Below are 23,914 nucleotides of genomic sequence, written 5' to 3'. Positions count from 1 at the left end.
TGGTTTAACCAGCTGTTTACTTATTTATAACTGAAGTGATCAAATTTTAGACAGACATTTCAAAATATACAACTCTTTACCTTTAAAATGACACCTCATTTGTTTACAAATTTTAATTTTGAAATTTTGATCATCTGGTTGACCTTATCATGGAACTGCCCAATCGACTCTCTATTCTGAACACTCATTGGACCGAACGACAGTCTTCAGTTTAAGAGGGTGTTCAGTATAGGGGGAGACGAAAGTAATGCATACGTGATTCCCGGGACAATCAAAATGTGTTCAGAATATCTGGGTGTTCAGGTAAAAGAGTCAACTGTACTTCAGGAGTCAGAGGCCAGAGTGGCAGAATACATTTAATTCATCGAAGAACCTAATACCGCGTTTCGTCTGTTAATTCCTCTTTGAGGGAATCAACTATTAACATTTTAAAATAATGAGTAGCCTAGAAGAGTTATTTCTATCCAAGAAGCTATTTTGGAAACAATATATTTATTTTTTAGCTTATAAAAAACGTAGAATGAAAATAATCGCATGGTAGTTTCTTGGCTAAGCCATATAATATTAATAGAAATGGCATTTAGTATCAAAATGGTATGTCATCTGCATCAGGGCATTAAGAACAAATCAACAACTACTTTGAAAGAAATAATTTCTACATAAAATAAAATATAATACAATACTACTAATGTAAATATACTATAAACTAAATACAATAAAACTTACACGTTATGAAGGTATGGTTTTTCTTAGTTACATAATATTTTATAGTTAACACATAAATTAATTTATAAAAACTCAAATGAAGTATGGGTATAATTAAAAACCTTAGCCTCGTGTTATAATCATTATGACAATGTTTCTAATTGAAACCGCTTATTTTATAGCATCTCGGTGAAATTATACAGGGTTTTTAATAGGGGAATGTGGGGCAAAGTGAAATAGTTAGCATGACTGAGCTTTTTCAAAATGAACAAATTGGAAATTTGTTTTGAAAATTACAATACATAAAGAAAAAACATTGTATTTTATAACAAAACTTGCATCGAAACCTTATTTTTGATTTTCGGCAGTAAAATTGTTTCTTCAAATAAAAAAGTGGAAAATGTTAACTTTTTTTTTCCATGGGAGAAAATTGAAATATTTTTCGAATGAAATATGTTCTATTCGATTGTGAAAAATATTTTTGATCAAATTACTAAGTAAATAAAACGTGGGTGATTTATTAGATGATTGAATGAGTGACTTTGACTAATTGTGAGAAATATTAAAAACACAAGTAAACTAAATATTAACTAAATAAATACTGCACCGAATATTGGAAGGTCCCAATTCATCATTCGATAATATCAAAATAATTTTTGAGTTACAACAAAATATTACAATTTGAGTATCATTTTTTAAAAATTGCTTGTATTATCATACGCTTAGATTTTCGGAGGTAATTTTTTTTTTGACAGGAATAGACTACACATGACACATCTTACTACATAGTTATTTTTATGCATTAAAAAGTAGTTAAATTAACCTAAAGGGATCCTAAAAAACATTTGAAAATAAATTCATGAAAACTTTGTTACGAAAAATAACATTGGTGAAGGTGAGCGCTTTTCAATTTCCGGGGTCCCCTCCAAACATTATTTTAGTATTTCTGAACGGTTTTCTTCCACACATTTTCTCACAAGACAAAGTTTAACTTCCTTTTTGACTTCTTCGCGAATCTAGTGATTATGTGGTCAATGTTTACATCAATGTCTCTGTGGATATTTAAGAGAGAAAGTCCCACAAGGGGTTCCTCACACATTGAGGCTCTTAACCAGGTTTTTAAACGCCGCAATGTCGAGAAGGTTCGCTCACTTGTGGCAATACTAACTGGCAATGTAGCTATGAGTCGAAGAAGGCAATTTATTCCAGGATACATGTCCTTGTCACATTCTTCGATAAGTTTTATGATACATGGAGGGAAATCTTTAACTGGATTTTGATTCTTTTCCGGTGTCCACTTTGCAACTCACAGTTGATATTCAACTTGCAGCGATGATGTATTAACTGGCAAAAGTCCTTTATAAAAATCCCCCACTTTGTGCAAAACTTCGTTATTAGTATCTGCTAGCAGAGTTTGCGGCAAAAATGCTTTAAGATTGAAAACTAACCACATTTCGCCAAAATTGTCGAAGAGTGTCTGTTTTAATGACAGTAAAAATCCTTTTTACAAGAAAAGTTGTATTCATGACCAAGTTTGAGAGTCTCCACTTTAATAAAGGGAAATTTAATGTTTTAATCCTAGAAAATGGAGGGGAGAAAAAACTCCGAAATGAGGGGTGTACGTTAAGCGAGGTTTCACTGTTTTATGCACACTTAAAGAAATTTATTTTCCGCAAAACAACTCTTTTACGAATATTAATTGTTTATGTGCAAATATAGATGTAACCGCAATAGAGGTTTAGTAATGATCTGTTCAAACAATTTATTCCTCTTTAAAAAAAATCCAAGAAGTAATTCCAGGTTTTTACAGAAAAACCTATTTGCCAGAATTTGTTTATAAATATCCAACAAAAATTACTTTAACCCCTGCCCCACCCCTCTTTACTTTTTTTTTAAAGCAAAGCCTCTACATTGTCTCGTTTTTTAGAGGTACCAGGTATTTTGTGTTGAGATATGCATTGCAGTCTATATATAACTGCAATATGCTGCTTCAAACTGCTTAAAGCCAGAGCTCTCAGCACGTAAATCTTTCTAATTTAAATACAAAAATGCTATCCCCATCCCCTATTTTTGCTCTTGAATATAATTTAAAGTTGTACACAAATTGGGTGATCCTCAATTTCTCCTTCGAAAAAAATCTGTAACTGGAAGATTAAAAAGGATCTGGTGGGTAATGTTTGGTTTGGTTAAGGGGGGTGGGGTCATGACCCTCATGATCCCCCCTTTTGGACCCACGCTTTTCCCCTTCGTAAATTTTGCGCTTGGATATAATTAAATTTTTTATACAAACTGGGTGATCCTCAATTTCTCCTTCGAAAAAATCTGTAACTGGAAGAATAAAAAGGATCTGATGGGTAATGTTTGGTCTGGCTAACGGGAGTAGGCTCATGATCCCCAAGACCCCCCCCCTTGGATCCACACTTGCCCCCCCCCTTAATTTTGCACTTGGATATAATTTAAATTTGTTCATAAAGTGGATGATCCTCAATTTCTCTTTCGAAAAAATCTGTAACTGGAAGATTAAAAAGGCTCTGTTGGGTTATGTTTGGTCTAGCTAGGGGGTGAGGTCATGACCCCATGACCTCACCCTTGCCCCCCCCCCCCCCAAAATTTTGTGCTTGGATATAATTTAAATTTGTTCACAAACTGGGTGGTCCTCAATTTCTCCTTCAAAAAATTCAGCAACAGGAAGATTAAAAAGGCCCTGTTGTGTAATGTTTGGTCTGGCTAGGGGGGGGGGTCATGACCCCCATGACCCCCCCCCCCCATTGGATCCGTGCTTGCATGTATGCCAGTAAATAAGCTGTAATTTCAGCCATGTTACACCAATTTTTGATTTGGTTCTTTGTTTTAGCGATAGTCGATATCTTTTCCAAGTCTTTCCAAAATAAGAACGGAGTTGAATATAGAGCAGCACTTTTTTTAAAAACTTTGTCAGTACAACAGCAATCAATTTTTTGACTGTTCAATCATGTACTGTTGTACATTTTGCTTTACTTCAATATTTGCGACATTGTGTATATAAAAATAAGCATTGTGTAAGATCAGAAAGAAAAATATATGAAAATTGTTCTTTTGAAAAGATTATGCTTAAAAATATAACTTCTACCTTTATTAGATAATTATTCATATTATGTTGGTTTTATAAAGTTTTTTTCTTGCATCTTCATTATATTTATCTTAACCCGCATCACAACCACTTCTTGAAGTATTTCGTATCATAAAGGGTCTATATATACATGCATACTAATATGTTAATCAAGTCAAACATTTCAATCAATATTTCCCCCGTAGAAAGCTATTTTAACTATTTAATTTAGTTACAAGATTTTGTTCTTATCTCTTTAATTAATCAAGAAAGTAGGTATAATGTGACTATTGAATAACTGTTAATTACATGAAACCTTAATTACCTTCCGAAAATTGTTTTTCTTGCAAATAGTATTTAAACCAAAAAAAACGGTTTTTTTTTTGGGGGGGGGGGGTTATGAAAAAAAACGGTTTTTTTACCAACCCTGTCAAGGGGCTCTCGTTTTAGAGTTTTTTACAGTTTAGTCTAAAAAAAAGTAATCGTAAGCTACTTTTGGTTACGCTGGGGGCCCTAGCCAGGCCCAGATCCACATACCCGCAACCCCGTTGGGGGCATGGAAACTAAGGGGCCCTTAGTGGCATAGAAATCCAGCATACAGTAAAGGGCTCAGCTTAATTTTTGCAAGGAAGCCTTAACCTCACTGAAAATAGTTGAAATCTATTTTTTGTTGCTTTTAGTCCATCTTCATATGTTTTCTGATTATAAGGGGGAAGAGAAAAATTACGCTTGACAAGAAATTTCAGCATTCAAAATAATAGAGAAAACAATTGTTGTTTCCCTTACTACCCAGCATTTTATAGAAAAAATGGAATTGAAACTTGAAATCTACTTACTATTAATGAACTGATTTTGAAGATTCAGAGCAGCAATGTAAAAAATTTTCCACCAAACGCATGAATCAAGGTTTATCAAATAATTCCTTTCACTAACTCTAAAAAAAAGCGTTTGAAGAAGAAATCTAGCCCACCTGTATACAAAATCATGAATTTATTGCCGAAGAAATTCTACAATCAAAACAAAAGTTTTTTTTTTTTTTTAGAGCGCAGCGCTAAACAATAGTTGCCAATTTTAGAAAAACAAAATTTGGAAGTATTTTTCATTGATGACAAGCCATCCTTCTCAATTCTGATCGCCTAACGTAATTAAATATTGAATGAACGTCTAGTTACTCTTTTTGTGGGATAAAAGCCGTTGCAAAGATTATTAGTAAATTGCAGGAGTAGTAGACATTCGATTTTGCAGAAGTAGTTCATCTCAACTCTTTATTTCCTTCAAAAGAAAAAAAAATATTTTTATTGATTTTCTTTGTTGATGTTTGTTTACTATCAAGTCGACGGAATTGACGATTAAACTACGCATTTGAAATCAGGCATTTGTAACTTCTAATGAATGTGAAAATGAAAGCGGTTGAAAATTCCCCTGCTTCATCAACTGCAGCTAAGCATCCTAAAGTATCTGAAATGGTTTTACTTGCCATTGCAATTTTAAACGAGAGAAACGGTTCATCTGCCAGAGCTGTAAAAAAATATATCTCCACTCATTTTAAACTAGAAGAGAAAAAAATTTCGCTTCATGTCAAAAAATATTTGCACATGGCTGTTGCCTCTGGCACTTTAATACAAACCAAAGGAAAGGGAGCAGCTGGATCGTTTCGACTTGGGGGCTGTATGAAAGTCAAAATGAATGAACTTTTGTCGCGATTTCCAACTAACAATAATGCAAATTCTTCCTCCAATACTAAACGTGAGACAGCATCCAATAAAAAGCCGAAGAAAGTAAAGAAAACTACCACTAAGAATCCACCAAGAGCCGTATAAGTGCACAAAAAATCTTGATATCGTTCTTACATAGAGGATGTTTTACCATTGCAATTGCTTTATTTTCGTGACATGCTTTATTTGTACTGAAATATGAAAGCAAGCGGTTTTTATCCTACAAATGTTTTGTGATATTTTCATAAAATTTTGCCTTTTACTTCGATGGTATAATTGTTGCAATTTTCAACTGTTAACAAAATTATTGTGTTGTACTTGCAATATTTAAAGTACAACTGATTTCTTATGATTCTATGAACTTGTATGAAGTTTTTGTGTTTCCTTAACCAAGAACAAATCGACTATTTATTTTCTTTAAAAAAAGTATCAAAATGTTTGGATTTGATTTATACTTTATGCATGCAAGAACTTTTGCATGTCAAATGTTTTACTATTGAAATGTGTGTATATTCATATATAGCTGTAAGGTTTTTCTGACAAACTTGTAATGTGATAATTTTTTACTGGAAAGTGACGATACTAATGTGATATTACAATTCATTGTGCAATGAAAATGAAAGTGTTAATATTTATTTTCAGTAATATAATGCACTTTATGTATTGCATTTAGTTTAATTTTCAGAAGGAATTATAAATGCTGGCAATGTTTTATGTCTCTCTTTCCTACAGCATTAGTTAGAATTCAAATTGCTCAACACAAAAAGCCTTAAAATTATATCAAATGTGTGTTTATGATGACTATTTTTATATGCAATATTCTTTAGAGTTTAATGATTTATTTATTGAAAATATGCCTTGTCCGTTTTTTGGTCCTAATGAAGTAGATAAGTCAAAATTAGGCTTATAGTCAAGCATTATGCAGTTTAAAAAAATTTTGTTCTTTCTCGAATCTTTCTTCAAAAAAATTTAAGTTGACATACGATTGTACGTTACAATCGTATGTCGATTGTACGTTACAATCTGTAATGATATAAAAACATAACAAAATTCAAAAGGATTTTTTTTAATGTTTTGATATCATAGGGATGTCTCACTTTGGCTGTTAACTGTGTTTTTCTTGATTTTTATTTGTTGCTCCTTTGTTAGCCATTTAATATTTTTGAATTGGTTTTTTTTTCTCAAAAAATTTGGCAACTGACTAGTACTTGAATCGATCAAAACGCATCGCACACCTAATACAACACCACCACAAGTCAAGAATTGTTGATTTTAGTGTATACATGTCCTGGTGCATTTTTATTATTAAAATACAAGACAGCCACCAAAAAAAAAAAAAACCTTATTTTTGAGATGCGTCAGTGTACTTCTATAAGAATTTAAACTAAGGTACATTAAATTTAAATTGATTTTTCTTGAAAAGTAGTTTTTGCAGATGTGGGCAGTGTTGTACTAGGTGTGTGATGACATATCTGCTGCATAATCTATGAGAGGAAAAAAAATATTAGGTGAAATTTTCCAGTATTTTTCTCTCTTTGTCTATTGTTATAAGCATTAAAGTTTGTTTTTGCTTGAAGCACTTTCAAAGAAGATCTGCTCATATAATTATGTTTAGTTTTGAAAAAACAGCTAAAATGTATGATGAGCTGTTTTAAATGCCTTTTTCCGTTACTTTTAGAATTTAGTGAGCCAGTTTGGAAAATAGGTTATTTGAAAGAAAAGAAAAAGATGCTTTTTACACATTCGTTTGCAAGAAAAAAATATTATCGTGAGAAAAAAATCCTAGTATTATTAGTAAAATAAAATAATGTACTAGCCTATAAATTATGCTGCAAGATCATCTAAGTTCATCCCAACTCAACCATTAATAGGCAAGCACAAAATATTCTTAATTTTGCTTTATGCTCACTTTTTAATTTAATTTGTACCTCTTAATGCTCCCGTCCCGTTCATGTCCTCCTTTAAATCCGTCCAAAATTATGCTGTAGGAATTTTGTACAAATATATAATGAAAAATATTTAATGACTTAAATTGTTATAAAATGACTAGTATTTACCAACATATTTTATGTGTATGATATGTATAATTAAACAAAAAAAAAAAAAACTTTGCTCTAATAATTTATCTTTGCCAAGCAGTAAGAATTTTAAAAGAACTAAGAAAAAAGGAACTGTCAAAATAATCAACAAAATCACATTCATTCCATTTCTAGAATGTTAGTAGTAATTAAATCTGATATTGATCCTATTATTCAAGCTATCCACTCTTGAATACTTCTGATTTGCCATTTTGATCCTGGCTTGATCACTATCCCGCCTATTAGAATAATTTTTAATTGCATAATGGCTATTCGATAAAGCGGGGGCTCGACTTAAATATGTATCTAGGTATCAAAAAGCAACTATGGACTTTGAAAGAAAAAAATCACCCTATTGCAAAACAAACCTGGTTATTAGTTCCTGGGTAATTATTCAGCCACATTATCAGTTGTACATTCCTCATTACACATGGCTATCATAACATAATAAATTTAGCAATTAATGTTTAAAAAAGTATGGAAAAGTGTACAGAAGAGTAAATCATTGTTGGACAAAAACTCGTTTGAGTCTTCTTATTTTATTGTCATTTTTACATCGGAAGAGATTACATGTAAGATACAACTATATAGCTGGACAAATATAACCTGGCAGCATTGTGAAGGCTACACAAAGCCTAAACACAGCATTAGAACACTGCCAGATTAGGTTTGTCTCAACTATAGTGTTAACTTGATTCCTCTTTAAATTGTCTTGTGCATTTGTTCTATTTTTTATGCAAGCCGTTACAACTTGGCATTGTTCATTGATGCAAAGGTTTTCTAATAACATGACTTGAAAATCGTAAAAGGGAATTTGCTGGCTTGAATATATTGTACAATTGTATATAATGTTGCACTGTAAGTGGTTTCAACTTTAGGGTAATGGCACCAGTCACAGACATGCTTAAGACATCACTCTCAAGTACACTCAATTTTCTGAGCTGAAAATCTGGTGATAATGAGAAACAGACAGGATGAGTAATACACGAACTTCCCTTTTTTCTCTTCAAAATGTGTAAATTTTTTTTTTTTTTTTTTTTTGACCCCTTCAGACCTGGTGTCCGGTATACCGAACATACACTTTAAACAGCTGCTAATCATTTAATAATTGATTTAATTAGTTGATTTTTTTGTAGTTGACTCTTTACATTATACTTATTATAATCTGTGAAATAATTTTTCGTTTTGGGATTGACAACACTGACATATAAGGATTGAGAGATAGAGAGTGGCTCATTTTTCCAACCATGGAATTTCATCTGAAAAGCGAGGTTTTTTTCCTGATTTTTTTAAAAATATAAAATCTTTAATTAATCGTTTCAAACGCTTATATTATGTTTTATAATTGTTTGTAGAATATTTTATAATGAAGTTTGTTCGGTATTTTATCGTTTTTGTATATGAAATATTGATTTCAAAAATATAAGTCCTGAATATTGGACGTACCATAACTCTTTTAATTTTTCTCCTACAAACTCAAAATTTTGTTTATAAGATACCCTTTACCATAGTACACTGTATACCAAATATCAACATTTTTGGTACAATATTTCATAATTCCAACTGAAAGGGTTAAACTGAAGCCTTATTAAATTCAAATGAACATAAATCGCCATCTGACCTTGTCGTGACTGTTCCTAACCTTCCACCACTGCCTTGTAAACAACTAGCTCATAAAATTCATTCTGATTACACTAGATGGTTGTGCCGTATTCATGGGCCATAGCCATGGGGTGCCCATATAAGGGGGGGGGGCCTTTGGGCTTAAGACCCCACCCCCTTTTTAGAATTTAGAACTTCCTTGCTTTTAGCACTCTTTCCTTGCAAAATGTAAAATCATTTCTTTTCCACTCATTAATGAATAAGTTATTAAAAATGTCAAATTTCAATAACTGTAATCTGTACTGAAATTGTTTTCCATGGGAAAAATATTTTGCTAAACCATGGAGAAAATATCTAAGCCCCCCCCCCCCCCCCCCCCCGCCTTAAAATTTTACATATGGGCGCAAATTAGAGATGAGTTTGGGCTCATTTTTGAGAACCCGGGCCCGCCCGAGCCCGAGTGATATTGTCTCAAACCAAAATCTGAGCCTGCTCGAGCCCGAAGGAAACTTTCTTGTATCAAAAACTGAGCCTTCTACAGTCTGACATGATCTCTCTGTTAATGAAAAATGTTACGTCAAACGTTCTTCATTTACAGAAGTTTCTAAATTTTCTTAAAATGCACCACTTCAAATGCATTACTGTATGACATATTAAAAAAATAATCGCACTATAAATAAGTGTTAATTTATTTTATTTTTTTTTGGGCGGGGGGCAGAAATTTGACATTGATTTGATCTGATTTAAATGTTCCTTTCATTTTCTCACAGTAGGAAAATGTTTCTTTGCTTTGAATTTGTATGGAGATTGGCTTGATTGAATATCTGCTTGAGCCCGAGCCCGTCTCATCTCTAGCGCAAATGGCCACAACAACATCAGTTTTACCCGCTAGGACTAGGGCTTACCCTAAAAGGCTTATTATTTAAATCCAAACTTATGATTATTTGTTACTGGTGACCTTACTCTACTTTCAAATGCAGCAGATAAACTTTTTTGCCCTGATTTTAACTTCCATGAGCATTCCCAAGCTTTTAGAGCTAAACGTGGCACAGCAGACCAGTTTGTTCTCATGGTCGGGAATTGGATCTATATTATTCCCCTTTAAACCAGAAATGTTTCTAGAATTTTAATTATATAAATTCAGCAAAAATGTCAGACCTAAAAATAATTAGTTTCCATACTTCAGTGAGAAAAATACTCTCAAGTACGAATGTTATGCCACCCCACTGCCGTTCTTTTGGTAGTTTGTTGTTAAGGGAATGAAGGCATGTTTTAAAATACATCAAGAATGGTATTTAATGCAAGCATATATTCCATGTTCTAAAACCTTTGTTCAAATAGAAAAATTATGAATATTGAGATGCATCAACATGAAGACAAAATTATAAGCTAAAAGTTCTTAGGAAGGTCTAAAGACAAATTACAATTTCCTGTCAAATGATCTTTTCAGATAAATTTGAACTGAGCGGAAAATGGTGCTAATTTTCTTAACTGATGCATCAAGTACACATATTTAATAAATTAAAACACCTGCTCAATCTCTTTTTAAGTTAAAAGTTAATTTTTTAAATTTAATCTACTCTGCAAAAAATTCTTTGCTGTGTAATTATATAAAATAAGCATTTATTAATTGTGTAGTTATTGTTTGTTAAAGTTTAAAAATGTATATGTACTTAATCGTTTAAAGATTGTAATATACATTCAATTGACATAAGTCTCTAAACTGCTGATTGAATACTCTCTTTATTTCTAACGGTAAAATGAGCAAAAGAAGGAAAAAAAAAACCCTCCAGTCCCCCCTTTGCCCAATAGATGAAACATATTGGGCAATTTTACTTTTGTCACCAAACATAAATTTTCCTTTTATGCTTTTGAAATAACTTTTTGAAGGGAGAGAGGGGGTAATACGTGCTCACACTTTTTAAAGACGCAAAACTACTGTGATTTTCTTTTGGTTATGTGATTGAATATTTAGTAATTAATTGTATAATAATCAAGATTGCATTTATGTAATGCATTTTGTTTTGTTGCGTTCAAGTGTTTGTGTATTTTTTTACGTATGTTAATAAACAATGTCATCTCTATCATTGTGAAGGTTTTTTTATTTCAACTATGTATACATTTGTGAAAGTACAGATTTAAAATGCTCTTGTTGCTCAAATATTGAAAGTAGACAAATTCTTGCATGGTGCTTATTAGTATGGGGAAGAAAATATTCCTAAATGGAAAATTTTCAGCTGTATCTTTTCCAGAAAAGTTTTTTTTTTTTTTTTTTTTGACAAAATTCTACATTTGCAGTACTTTTTAAAAAATATATTTTTGAAAATTGCAACTTAATTGAAGCAAAAGTTACAAATCATATTTCCTGCAGTTTTTCTACCAGACTAAAGTGCCCAGCTAGGGGAGAAGGGAGAGTATTTGTAGGAGTATTTTTCTTTTTTCTGAGAGAGTTTTCATGGTCCTTGGGGAAATTCACCATTGTTGGTGAGGATAAGACCCACTGCTAGACACTTACAAAATTAAGTTTGATTCACTTTTACTTAAGTTTTGTGTGCTTCAATTGTGAATAATAACAAGCCACTTCCCAATTAACATAATAACCGAGTATTCACAGATGTAGAACCATTATCTTGCTAGGTGTAAAAAATGAGACATTGACAAACCTGAATAAAATAATGCCACAACCAACTTCAATTATAAAGGGACTTTCCCTCACGTAAATAATAAAAGGTGATTCAGAAAGTGCTTCACTCCAATAAATGCCAACTTGTAAGATTTAGCTTTACATTGTAAGATTTTTGGAGGTATTGTTAAGTTTGTAAGACCTTATGGCATAATTGTAAGATAATTAGGTTTTAGATCTCTGGTATTGCTTTTTTTTTTTTAATGAGTTACTTGTTATATTGCTTCAGAAGAATAGAGAAACTACAGATGAAGAGCCTAAGATAAGCTCCAAAGTGAATTTCACTCTGTACAAATAAATAATTTGCTCAATGTTGTGCTAAAAGGGAGAGGATGGATAAAAAAAAATAGGCTGCTTTGAAGAAGTTAGTTGATTTTAACGGTTTATTGAAGTATGAAAGGCTCTCCTTTTCTATGCTTTCCATTCTAGCCACACCTTACAACAATGCATAGTGCAAAAGAATATTCAGTAGTGTCAGAAAGGCGAGGACAGAGCTGTGCAGTTCTCTGTCTGATAATAACCTGGATAACATTTTAATCATTAAGAACTTAAAAAAAAAAAAAAAACTATTGTTTTGAATAAGTTATTGAAATAAAATTTTTGAATGTTCCTAAGTCAGCAACTTAAAAATTCAGTTAAAGTAGTTTCAGCAAAAGCAGCTGACTGCATTGATTTACAAAAGAAAAATTAAGATAATACAGTAATTTATTAGTTTCTTCCAAAACAATATTTTAAAAGTGCACACTTGTATTTTTAAATGCACAGACCTGCCTTTTTGAAACCAACTGTTTGTTGTAATCCTATTGTGAATCCATTTTTTTTTCTGTTTTTTTCTGTGCTGATTAATTACAAGTAAAGATTTGAAAACATAATGCTTTTAGATTTAACGGTTTGTTGTGCGTTGGTTAAAAAAGTGTACAAATACACCCACGGCATGCATTGTAAGATTTTTAAAGTTGATATGTTGACAGCTATGCACTCCCCTCTCTTCTTAAACCACCTTTTTTTTTTAATTCAATATTTCTATGTTACTTCTGTTTTTCACAAAAGTAAAATTATAGGTTTTGTATGGAACAATGATATTCAAAAGTATTAAAAGTGGGATGAAATCCCTAAATGGCAACTTGTTGCATCCACATCTATGCTGATTTCTGTGATAGTGAGGGGGAAACACATAAAGAAATAAAGTTTAGAAACACATAAATTTATTGCAGTACAACTTATACAAGTAATAATACAATGTCTACAGTAAATCAACATTTTACCCATAACAATTTTTATATTGTTGATCTTAGGACTGTACATACGTATTTCTGAAATTTCGTAAAATATTTTTATTTATTGACCGATTGTCAATGCTATTACAATTGAACAAAAGTATCCTGACTTCCATTTTGTTGGTAACCTGAAAAGAATTAGCAATTTTTCTGATACATCATAGTGAGGTAATATATTTAAAAAGCATAGTTTTTGGATTCAATCCTTTTTGTATAATAAGCTCATTCTACCAATTTTAGGCTATGATTAATGATTTTCTTTCATGATTAACTTTCTCAAGAAATATTTCAAAAACAACATTTTAATATAATTGGGCCAGCCAATATATCTCACCAACATCAGAGTACATTCATGTTACATTGGCACATATAATTTACATAAATAAGTACATGCTTATAGTGTGCGCTGAAACAGTAATGAGTTCAGGAACCTAAGACAGCAAATAAAAGTACTGAGAAAAATTCTGGATATTTGGAATTAAAAAAAAAAAAAAACATTTCATTAAGCTCATAGCTTTAAGGCCTTTTTGTAGCTTTTCACACGGCTCTCATTTGGGACGTGTCACAGAGTACCAAAAGCAAAAAATGTTTAATATGAATAAAATGAAACTCATAATTTAAGTGATTGTTTTTAGGAAAGTTTTTTTTTTTTTTTTAGTTGTACATTTTTTATAACCATATTTGTAAATTAAGTTATTGTTTTCTCCTGTATATGAAATTTAAAAAGTTGTCTCTATGTTTCTCAAATCAATGCAACATTTCAAGAATTGCTTGTAATCATGTAAATAGAAGAATAACATGCTCAAATTGCTTTTATACTTGAAATAGCTTCAAGCGAATATGTATATGAAAATCCTCCTTGATGTATTAATAAGAAGAAAAACATTGCCAAAAGCTTGTTTAAATAAAAAATATGCCATTTCTTCATAATTATTTGGATGGAATTTGTCATCTAAGAATGAGGGTTTAAACAGTAGTAGTCGATTATAGGCTCTTTCACAAATTACTAAATATTAATGGAAAGAAAAAGTTCTAAAATAAAAATTATTCATTCTGATGTATAAGACTTATCTTCCTTTCTTTTTTGAGGGGGGGGGGGGGAGGGATGTGCCAGAAACACTATCTCATAAACAAAAATAGACTCCAGCTAACAAAAGAAATGTATTACATGAGCATGTTAAAAAGTTTTATGTAAAAAACAATCTTTAAATATCCTAATATATTGATTTCATTCTTAGAATGGCAGTAATAACTTAATTAAAACTATGCGCATGAATATACAATGCATTACATTTGTCATTGTGATATGCAAAACATTAACGAACAAATTGAAACTTATTCTATATGATTACTTTTAATATAAACTCATATTTCTATATTATAAAAGTAGAGGAACATAGAGTTAAACAATGAAGAGTGTACATATACATATATCAGGGGTGATTTGATGCCAAGGAACGCCATTCCGTGCTGCCTCTTTGGAAAAGTGAATTTCCTTTTCACATAAAATTGGCCATGACTCAAGATTCAATTGGCCTTCCAATGCTGGGGCAGTTTATGAATTCACCCCTGGTACAGACCTATATTTAAGAGAGTGCCATTCTTTTAGAAATTTGTGAAGATTCAAAATAAAGTGGTTATTAAAATTCAGGTAAAACATTACTGAAGAAGTGGGTACCCTAGAACCCAATCATTATGTTTTGTATATAGTACCTCCAAACAGAACATGAGTGAAGCTTTAGATTGATAAACTTATTACTTTTGGGACACTTAGAATTATTTAGTACACAAGAGTTTGCAGTACCTTAAATATAGGCCTATATATATTTATGTAACTCAAGATATCAGTAAGTAAGATGCAAATTTTTAAAAATGTATGAAAACAGTATTCAAAATTTAGTTATTTGTTTATGACAGAATATTCACAGCACCAAGTTGAGCACACTCATTATCTTCTTTTACCAAGCTGATTTATCAACTTTCTTTGGCAGAGGTGGAGGAGGATGTTTTTTAGAATTAACAACAGATGCATATTCTTCAATATTATATTTTTCTACATTGGATGGTTGATGACAGTGAGAAGATGATCGAGAAATACGATTTTTATCCTGCTGTTTAGACGAAGGAGATGATGGTGAGCGTTGCAATTGCGGAGCATCTGTTGATGGTAAACAGTTAGGATCTCTAAATCCAAATATTTGATGTGATGATAATCCATTATTGTCATTTGAGAGTTGTTGGGCAACTTTCCATTTACGTACCATCACTTTCTGCAGATTGCGTAAAAAGGATTCCGGTGGATAAGTTTCTTGATCATAAGGTGCTGCTGATGCAGATGCAGATCTCCTTTGCGGGGCAGTAAAAGCTGATGTAAGTTTTGTATTTTCACTACGTTTCGGTGGAGAAGGTTTATATTGTGACCTAGATTTTCTATCAGCAGCACTTGGCTTGGGAGAGACAGATAAAGGAGTAGAAGGGGACACTGAAGGATGTATTTGCAGTTTTTGTGAGCCTCCACAAGGAGCACTTGTTCGTCTACTACGGGCAGAAACAAAACCTTTAGCCTCATCTGTAACAGAAGTCCTTTCACTCCGTGAACAGGGTGGAGATGATGGGGTTATCCGTTTCCAAGCAAGAGAATCTGTATAACATTCAGTTTGTGAAAGGTCCAAGTTCAGATTTTGTTTTGAAGGCTTGGGTCTCACAACAACAAGTCCATTAGGCTTTTCCGACAATCGAGGAGGAGTGGCTCTTGCATCACTCTCAGATTGTCTTCTTCTCAGTCCTTTTCGTGGCTTCGGGGGTACAGCAGGTGAAGACTTAGTATTTTTGCAACTATTTTCAGGGCTGGCTGTTGACTTGTTGAAATCACCATTTTGTAATGAAGGTGGGGGGAGCAGAGAATTGATATCAGGGTCATTGAGCCAACTGGAATCCTCGTTGCCATCTGTTAGATTTGGAGGCGGTAGGTTTTCTAAATTCACTGCACTTGTTCGAAATGCTTCTGGTGGTGGAGGGGGAAGAGTATCGAAGTTCATGCATTCAGTAGCGTTAGAAATTTCAGGTGGTGGTGGTGGAAGAGGCAAATCTTCTCGAAGCAGAGTACTTGGAGGAGTTACCTGAAAAGGAGATTGATTATACTACTATATTTGTAACATAATTCAATATAATATATATATATATATATATATATATATACCTAGAATAAAAATGATGTTTTAAGCTGCTATGGTGTCAGAATGCATATATTTATTACAACTTGATTTATCTAATGCCACTGAGCAGTTGTTTTATTACTATTTTTTCTCCCGTACTTGATGGTTTGTTACTTCAGCCATACTCAAAGGATAAAAAGCGTACTCAAATATTAAGTGTAAAAATCTAACTACCTATCTAGAACAAACAGGGAAATCCTGCTGCAAAATGCCCCATATGAAAAATAATAAAATAATCGAAAGGATATCGTTTAGAAAAATGATAAAGGTAAAAACAGTTCCCTGAAAAAGCGAAAATCACTCATCCCTCCCCCCCCCTCCTCCCAACGTAAAATAAACATTTTTCAACTACAATGACTAAAAACTCTTTAAACACCAAAAACAATTCTTTGCAGTTTGAAATATTTCGCCAAAACATACAAAAGATACAATAAATTACATTAACAGTAGCTTTAAAATGTAAACAAATGATCACGCAACTCTATTTCTTATAGCCAAAGTCGCCAAGCAACCACATTACTGTAATCCAGCCGATCAGTGAGCAAAGCCAAATTTGACTGATTAGCAGTCCAATCTTTTGAACGAAATCTTTTTAAACTTCATATATTGCTTAATTTGTTCTTTCCACCAAAGATAAAAATCTTCCACTGCACTGATCTTTTGTGTACAGAGCTACCCTGTTGGAATAAAATAAAATTTGTTTCGTTTTTAAATTCCACTATCTTTTCCCTTAATTATGTACTGATTAGTTTGATAATCCTTACCATTGGTGCCGAAACTTAGATGGATTTGAGCCGAGAAACAAATGTTGTTAGGTACATTACATTCTGATTATTTGGTTAGGAAAACCTAAAGCACCGATCCGGCCACATGATTCAACTACGACGAAAGAAGACACGTTTACCCGATTTCTTCCAGTACTTTAGTTTAAAATATATCACAGGACCTAGTTGCTTTCAAGAAATGAAGGCTTGACACTCTCTCTCTCTCTCTCTATGTTTTATCGAGTCTCAATTGACATATATCACAGTAGGAAATTTCATTACAAAAAGTAGAGCTGGCTTTCTTTTTATCCTCTGGCAACGTGTTAAATATTTATTTTAGTTCTCGCTCAACAATAAGTTAAAATAAATATTAATCATTTGGGAGATATAACCATCCAATGTTTAAATTAATTAATTAATTAAGAAAAGCCTTTCCGATTCGATCCATCGCGCTTCGAAACCATGCTTGCCACAACTTAATTACACACAAAAAATTTGATCAAAATCGGTTCCAGCCGTTTAAAAGCCTTATGGTGACAAACGTTCGCAAGAAGATTTTAATATATTAAGATAATAAATTTTAAGAATTACATTGCCCTAAAGGCAATGTTGAAATGTCAATTTCAATGAAGCATTTTGCACATAAGAATCCTACATGCAAAATAATTAGGATGATTTTGTCAAGACACGCTATTTTTACAATTCATTTTTAAACGAGGTAAAATTTGAAAATTTACTGCGTTGAAGTTTTCAACTTCAAGAGAAAGTACTCACATAAGTGATATTTGCTGCGATAATAAGTGTACAAAATTCGCTACTCAATAGAATGCTATTAAAGTACACACCGCTTGGTAAAACCACATAAGATGATTCCATGAAGTAACTGTTTATTGAAAGTTTTGGACTTCCCCAACACCAAGTAGGTGACTGCTTATTAGCAATGGAAGTTGAAAGTTTTTTCTGCATTGGAAAAAAAAAGGGGGGGGGGGCTTTTCTTTTGGAGCGTTTGAAACACCTGTATGCAATATCCTTACAGTTTTCTTGTTCTTTACTGGTACTGACACTATCATTTATTCTTTCAGTGCAACATAAAACTACTCATTTCCCAAAGTTTATTTCAAACTTTTACTCAACTATCCATTTCACTTCTAGTACATACACAAATGGGGGAAAAAATCCCATTACCAAGAAGAATAGTTGTACTAAAGAAGCAAAATTTGGGTAGGAATAAGGTATTGTAATTTGGTAGGAATAGGTTGTTTTATACATCTAAAAACTGCTGTTTGTTCAAGTTTAGCACTATGTGTATAAGTGTGTGGCTAGTAGTGGTTCCATGAAGATGCAAATTAGATTTGGTTTTAATATGTATCCTGTAAAGCCTCATGAGCGATATTCAGCATCAAGATTCGACGGTGTGAGTAGATGTTAGTTAATAATGCCTTTAAGAAGATGCAAAAGCTAGGATTCATAGCTCACTGAGGTCGAATGAGTGGGGTAATAGGATTTTGAGTAGGTGAACTTTCTTTCAGCAAAATTGCAAAGACTTAGCAAGAATGTATCCATTGTGCATCATTGTTGGTTAGAATAGTCAAGGGTAGGTACGATCGCAAAAAGACTCGACTTCAAGCTATCATGGGACGTTATGAGAAAAGACTGCTGTGTTCAGGCTCGGACTGGCCAACCTGCCCGAGGGCAGGTGCGCCCTTCCTACTCTTTAAGATGAAATGCAATACAAACGCCTGCGCTGAAAAAAAAACTTGTCTTGCAAATTCAGCACGAAGTTTTCTAATTGATTCGAAAGCTCCCATACCTTCCCCTCCTTTTGAAGTTCCGAAAATTTTCCTCCGAGCCCGGTTTCCCTAATGTCATCGTCTAAAATTTTCCGTCTTTTGAGTTTCAATTTCGAAAAATTGCCGGGGAAAAGTTCCTTCTATCCCATCTCCCCTCCCTTTCCGTAATTTTTCCGAAGATGACCAACAAGAACGTTTTTAAGACTCTTATTTCAAAAAAAAAAAGAAAAGGGAGAGCCCCTTCAAATCTTCAATCAAAAAGACTGCCTATTCTGGAACTTCGATTTCGAAAACGTTCTGGAAGAAAGTTTCGAATCGCATATTTTTCCCTAACGTCATTAAAGATGGACGGCAATAGCGTTTTAAGATTGAAATTAAAAACAATTTCTGGAGATAAGGCCACTAGACCTTCTCTCTTCATCTTCTAACATCATCGAAGTTAGTCTAAAACTGCATTTTTGAATTACATGAAGAAGTTTATTATTGTTGGTAGAGTCGGTAGGGGTTGCCGTTTGAATGCTGTTGTCTAGGCGTTTGTCAGTGAGTTATTCTACACTTAGTTTTTATGAATTTCATAGTGGAAAAGTTGAATTTCGTATAGATGTGTAGCAGTGCATTTTATAACATAATGACCACTTGACATCAATGTCGCCTAGTGAAAAAAAAATCTCTCTCAGAAGATGCGAAATCAAACCACTGGGCGACTTCAGAAATTCGGAATGTACTTATTCATTATTTTTTCTAAATTGCCGTTTTTGGCACTTAATTGAAAAAAAACTAGTGAAAACGTGCTTTCCCCTAAAAGTTTACAAAGATGGCCTACAGTCAAGTTTTTACAATTTCAATGGGAAGTCCACAAAATCTCTCCTCTCCCAAATAAACAAAAATCGTCCTAAAATTGTGTTAAAAAAATTCCGGGAAAAGGTCACCTAACTTTCTCTCTCTCTCCCCCCCCCCCCCAACACATCACAAAAAATCGTCTACAACTGTATTTTTATGACTTTTAATTCCGAAAATTTTGCAGGGTAAAGTTCCTCAACCCCCTCTCTCCAATGCCATCGAAGATTGTCAAAACTTTTGAATTTTTGGAGCTGCAATTTCGAAAAAATCGCCGGAATCGAAAACTTTTTCGAAAATGTCGTTAATGGTGGCTTTCAATTACGTTTTTAGAACTTCAGTTCCGAAAACATTCCGGGGGAGAGCCCTCACTCTCGAGTCATTCTCCTAACGTCAATGAAGACCCACTAACTTATGTTTTTGAAGTTTCAATATTGAAATTTTGAGGGTTTACTCCGGACTCAATCCCTTCCCTTCACGCTACCAAAGATGGCTAACCATCGTATTTCAAAGCTCCAATTTCCAACAATTTTCGATTGAAAGTTCCAAACCCCGTTCCTTCCTCTACGTCATAAAAAATTGGCTTACAACTGTGTTTTTGAGACTTCAATTTCAAAAAATTTCCGGAGAGGAGCACCCATGTCTTTCTTTCCGTTTTTCTTTCCTCATCTTTCAACATCATTCAAAGATTGTCTAAAACAGCGTTTTTGGAACTCCTAACATCGAAAAGTTTCTGTTGAAAAGTTCTGAACCCCATGTCTTCTGCTACGTCATCAAAGAGGGTCTACAATTGCGTTTTGAGGAGTTCAATTACAAAAAAAATTTCCAGAGGCAAGCCCCCAAACCCCCCTGGTTTTTAGCAACACTAAAATTGCGTTTTTGAAGCTATCGTAAAACAACTCATGTCTCTCATCTTTTCCTTCAAAAACACAAAGATAGCAAATAATTGTGTTTTCGAAAATATACCCTTAAATTTAAAAAAAATTCCGGAACGGGACACCCAAACCTCCCTTTTACTTGTTAACCTCCAAATAGTCTAAAAATGCGCTCTGAACAAAAATTTTCGGGAGAAAGCCTGCAAACACTCCTTTCTTTGCGCGAATATTAAACAAAACTCAATCAACAAACAAATCCAAAACTATCTTCAAATTTTATTTACAAATGCAATTTTAGTATTTCATTATGTTCGGTACGTAAACTGGTAAAAAGAGATGCCATTTTGTTGCTGCAACCTTTCTTTTATAAGAAAAAAAAACAATTGAGGACCTGAATAACAACTGAAAAAACTTCACGAGTTTTCAAACGAATCAAAAGTTATAAGGTTTAATTTAGGTAATTAGAAACTCTTTTTTCAGTTTTTTTATTCTTGTGTGTGTGATACTCGAAACACTTATAACTTTCATTCAAACTCTTTGAGCGAAGCACATTACACATTATTCGGGAAAAAAAAAAAAAACATGCTACAAATTTTTAACTTTTTAAAAAATTTTATTTTCATTAGTCCACCCTCCCCTCCCCCCTTAATGAATTAAGCAATCGCCCCTCTCAACAGGATCGTCTGGATCCGCCACTGATCGCTCCTCTAAAATGATCGTCTATATCCTTTCCGCGATCCCCCCCCCCTCATTGGCATGCGCCTTCAGAAAAATTGGGGTATGCGCCTTTTTGAGGACCCAGTCCAACCCTGGCTGTGTTCAATGTATTACTCTGGCTGCAGCCAAAGCTTAAGTTGGAAAAAACATTTGAGGAGATGCGTCTTGGGGATTGATGAGATTCGTGAAAAGAAAAGGTGGTTTGAAACGAATTTACATATATTGCATTATATGAGAAATATTTAGACAATCAGATGTTGGATTGGTTGACATGGCATAGCTATGTCTTTTTCCCAAAATGTAGGATTCTAGGTGAATGGAAGATAATGCTATGAAATAATGAAACCGTTAAACAACAAATCAAAGTTTGATATCAATCCAGCAAATAACAAAGCTTCATATTAAGCATTAATAGTTGATTCTTAATGTTAGTACTTAATTCACACTATTGACAATCTGCAAAGAATAAAGTCACTGGTAATGTCATGTGATGTTTGTACTTCTACAAAAGAGTCTGCTTGTAAAAGATAGGTTATTTTAACTTGAAAATTCAACTGCGATAATTATTCAACCAATAAAGTTTCATGAAAGTTCATTTTTTAAAGATTTTCTTAAATACAAAGAAAAACAGAGAACAATATTACAATAAGTACCTACTTGGAAAAACTGTTTTGCTGTTTTCCTTGTTAAACTACTTAATGAAATCCTATCATCAGTATGAGATCGTCTCAAGCTAAATCTTCCCAGGCTGGACCTTCCAAGACTTCCGCTTAAGCTGCCATTACAGCTATTGCTGCCACTACCACCAGAATTGTCTAAATGAGAACCTTCATCTCCACATTGTTTTGCGAGATTCCGTGTTGTATTTGTAAGAGGAATCTTTGGAGTCATACTTGGTTTCCTCTTAATTGTACCTAAAATTTCAAAAAAGACTTCTAAAAAAGTGTTCAAATTTCCAACTTATTTATTTCCACTACTTATATAAATAACAATACATAAGACCATCAAATACAAATAATTCTATGTGTTCAAATATAAATAAAATAAAAAGCACCAGGTGAATGCACTGGTAAATTATTGGAGCAAACATTTCACATGTTATTTTGAAGTACAATTTTGCTCAACTTTTGTTTGAAATTTTCAGTAAAGATAAAATATATTCAATAAATATCAGTCAGGTCCCAAGGTGTGCATTATAACAATCTTCTATATTTTAGGAATTACACTTTTTTTTTGAACAAAAATTAACATTATTTGTTCAAGACAATAATGTCAGACCAAGGTAATCTAGATGATGATGACAAAGTTAATGTAAAGGTGTTAAAAAATAGTTAAATGTCCCCGAGTAGAAAACACCCCCCAAAGGCATTGGTTTCAACATTATTACCGATTTTAATACGGTAGCTTATATGTTTTGATCCAGAAAAACTCAGTCAGAAGGTAATTCTGACTGGGCTATTGATTCTTACACTTTGCAACAAATCATTCATTATTATTATTTTTTTAATTATTATTATTTTTTTTTCTGTCCAAAACATGTTTTGGCCTACCTACCCTGAACATGCACTTTGGCTACAACCCCAGCCTTAGTCTGATTATATTCTGCTTAAAAAACAAAATAAAGAATTTACCCATGGGGAAATCTGTTTCAAACACTAGGTGATCAGCAGTAGGGGTACCAGTACTGGATCTTTCAGATGGACATCCACTGCTGCTGCTGGCATTTGATTTACTTGATTTAATAGAATCTTGGCGACTTATGACTCGAAGATTATGCAGTTTTTCAAAGTTCATCAACGGTTCATCTTCCAGTTGATCCAGATCGAGATCTTTCTCTGAGTTTATGCTGCTCATATCATGACAACCACTGGATGCCGAAGAACTCCCGTTCAAAGACTTAGCGACTGATGAAACCGAGAAGCTTCGAGCATTGGCCAAATTTTCTAAATCTTCTTCAGCTATATCTCGCAGTAAATTGTCATAATTTTCTTTCATTTGAAGTCCAAACTAGAAGAAAGGAAAACAAATAAATATAAAATAATTTATCAAAATTAAAGATGTTAATGGGTTACATGTTTGCACGGAAAGCAGGAGGAGGGGTCATTGTTTTAAGCCATTCAAATCTCAGGCTAATTTGGAAATTAGGAAAAAATTATTACTTTGGTAGGGTTGTGGTCAATTGGAACAGCTTACTGGAAGAAGCTGTAATTAATAAGTGGGTAGCTAGCTTTAAGAGGGGCCATTGATCTTCATTGGGGACTAATAAATGTACTAGGACCAGCCTAGCTGGCCCCAGAGCTTGTTGCTGGTCATCATACTTGTACTTGTTAAAGTTTGCAAGTAAAATTGTGCAAATTGCTTTTTTTTAATGATTTGAACTAATGTTGCTTTTACCCTTTTCTGAATCCAGAAGCAGCTTTTCTGTTTATGCACATGGGCTCATTATCTTTCCGAGGAAAACAAAGAAGTTTCTTAAAAATTGAAATAAAATATTACTAAATGCATATCCAGATTTTTGCTAGTTTCCAAGATGAGTTCCCTCCTCATCTCCATTTATTTATAGTTGAC

The 23,914-nt window shown here is 33.1% G+C and overlaps 2 protein-coding genes across 2 annotated transcripts in view; both read right to left on the bottom strand.

The window, feature by feature from the left end:
• The window catches only part of LOC129219155 (bifunctional 3'-5' exonuclease/ATP-dependent helicase WRN-like), a gene marked incomplete at its 3' end in the record, with an annotated part of 71,539 nt that extends 66,764 nt beyond the window's left edge, over positions 1–4,775 (bottom strand). Inside the window, 1 exon segment of the mRNA XM_054853478.1 lies at positions 4,630–4,775.
• An 8,294-nt stretch (positions 4,776–13,069) lies between these two features.
• The window catches only part of LOC129225641 (ras-associated and pleckstrin homology domains-containing protein 1-like), a 167,749-nt gene continuing 156,904 nt past the window's right edge, over positions 13,070–23,914 (bottom strand). Inside the window, exons 13-15 of the mRNA XM_054860112.1 lie at positions 22,978–23,353; positions 22,004–22,260; positions 13,070–16,267 (exon numbers count right to left, since the gene is read on the bottom strand). Of these exons, the coding sequence (XP_054716087.1) occupies positions 15,107–16,267; positions 22,004–22,260; positions 22,978–23,353 (1,794 nt within the window). The 3' untranslated portion in view covers positions 13,070–15,106. The remainder of the gene's footprint in view (positions 16,268–22,003; positions 22,261–22,977; positions 23,354–23,914) is intronic.

Source organism: Uloborus diversus, chromosome 1, assembly GCF_026930045.1.
Source record: "Uloborus diversus isolate 005 chromosome 1, Udiv.v.3.1, whole genome shotgun sequence".
In the NCBI taxonomy this organism is placed as follows: domain Eukaryota; kingdom Metazoa; phylum Arthropoda; class Arachnida; order Araneae; family Uloboridae; genus Uloborus; species Uloborus diversus.
The sequence above is the reverse complement of the archived record's forward strand: the minus strand, read 5'-3'. Positions and strand labels throughout refer to the sequence as shown.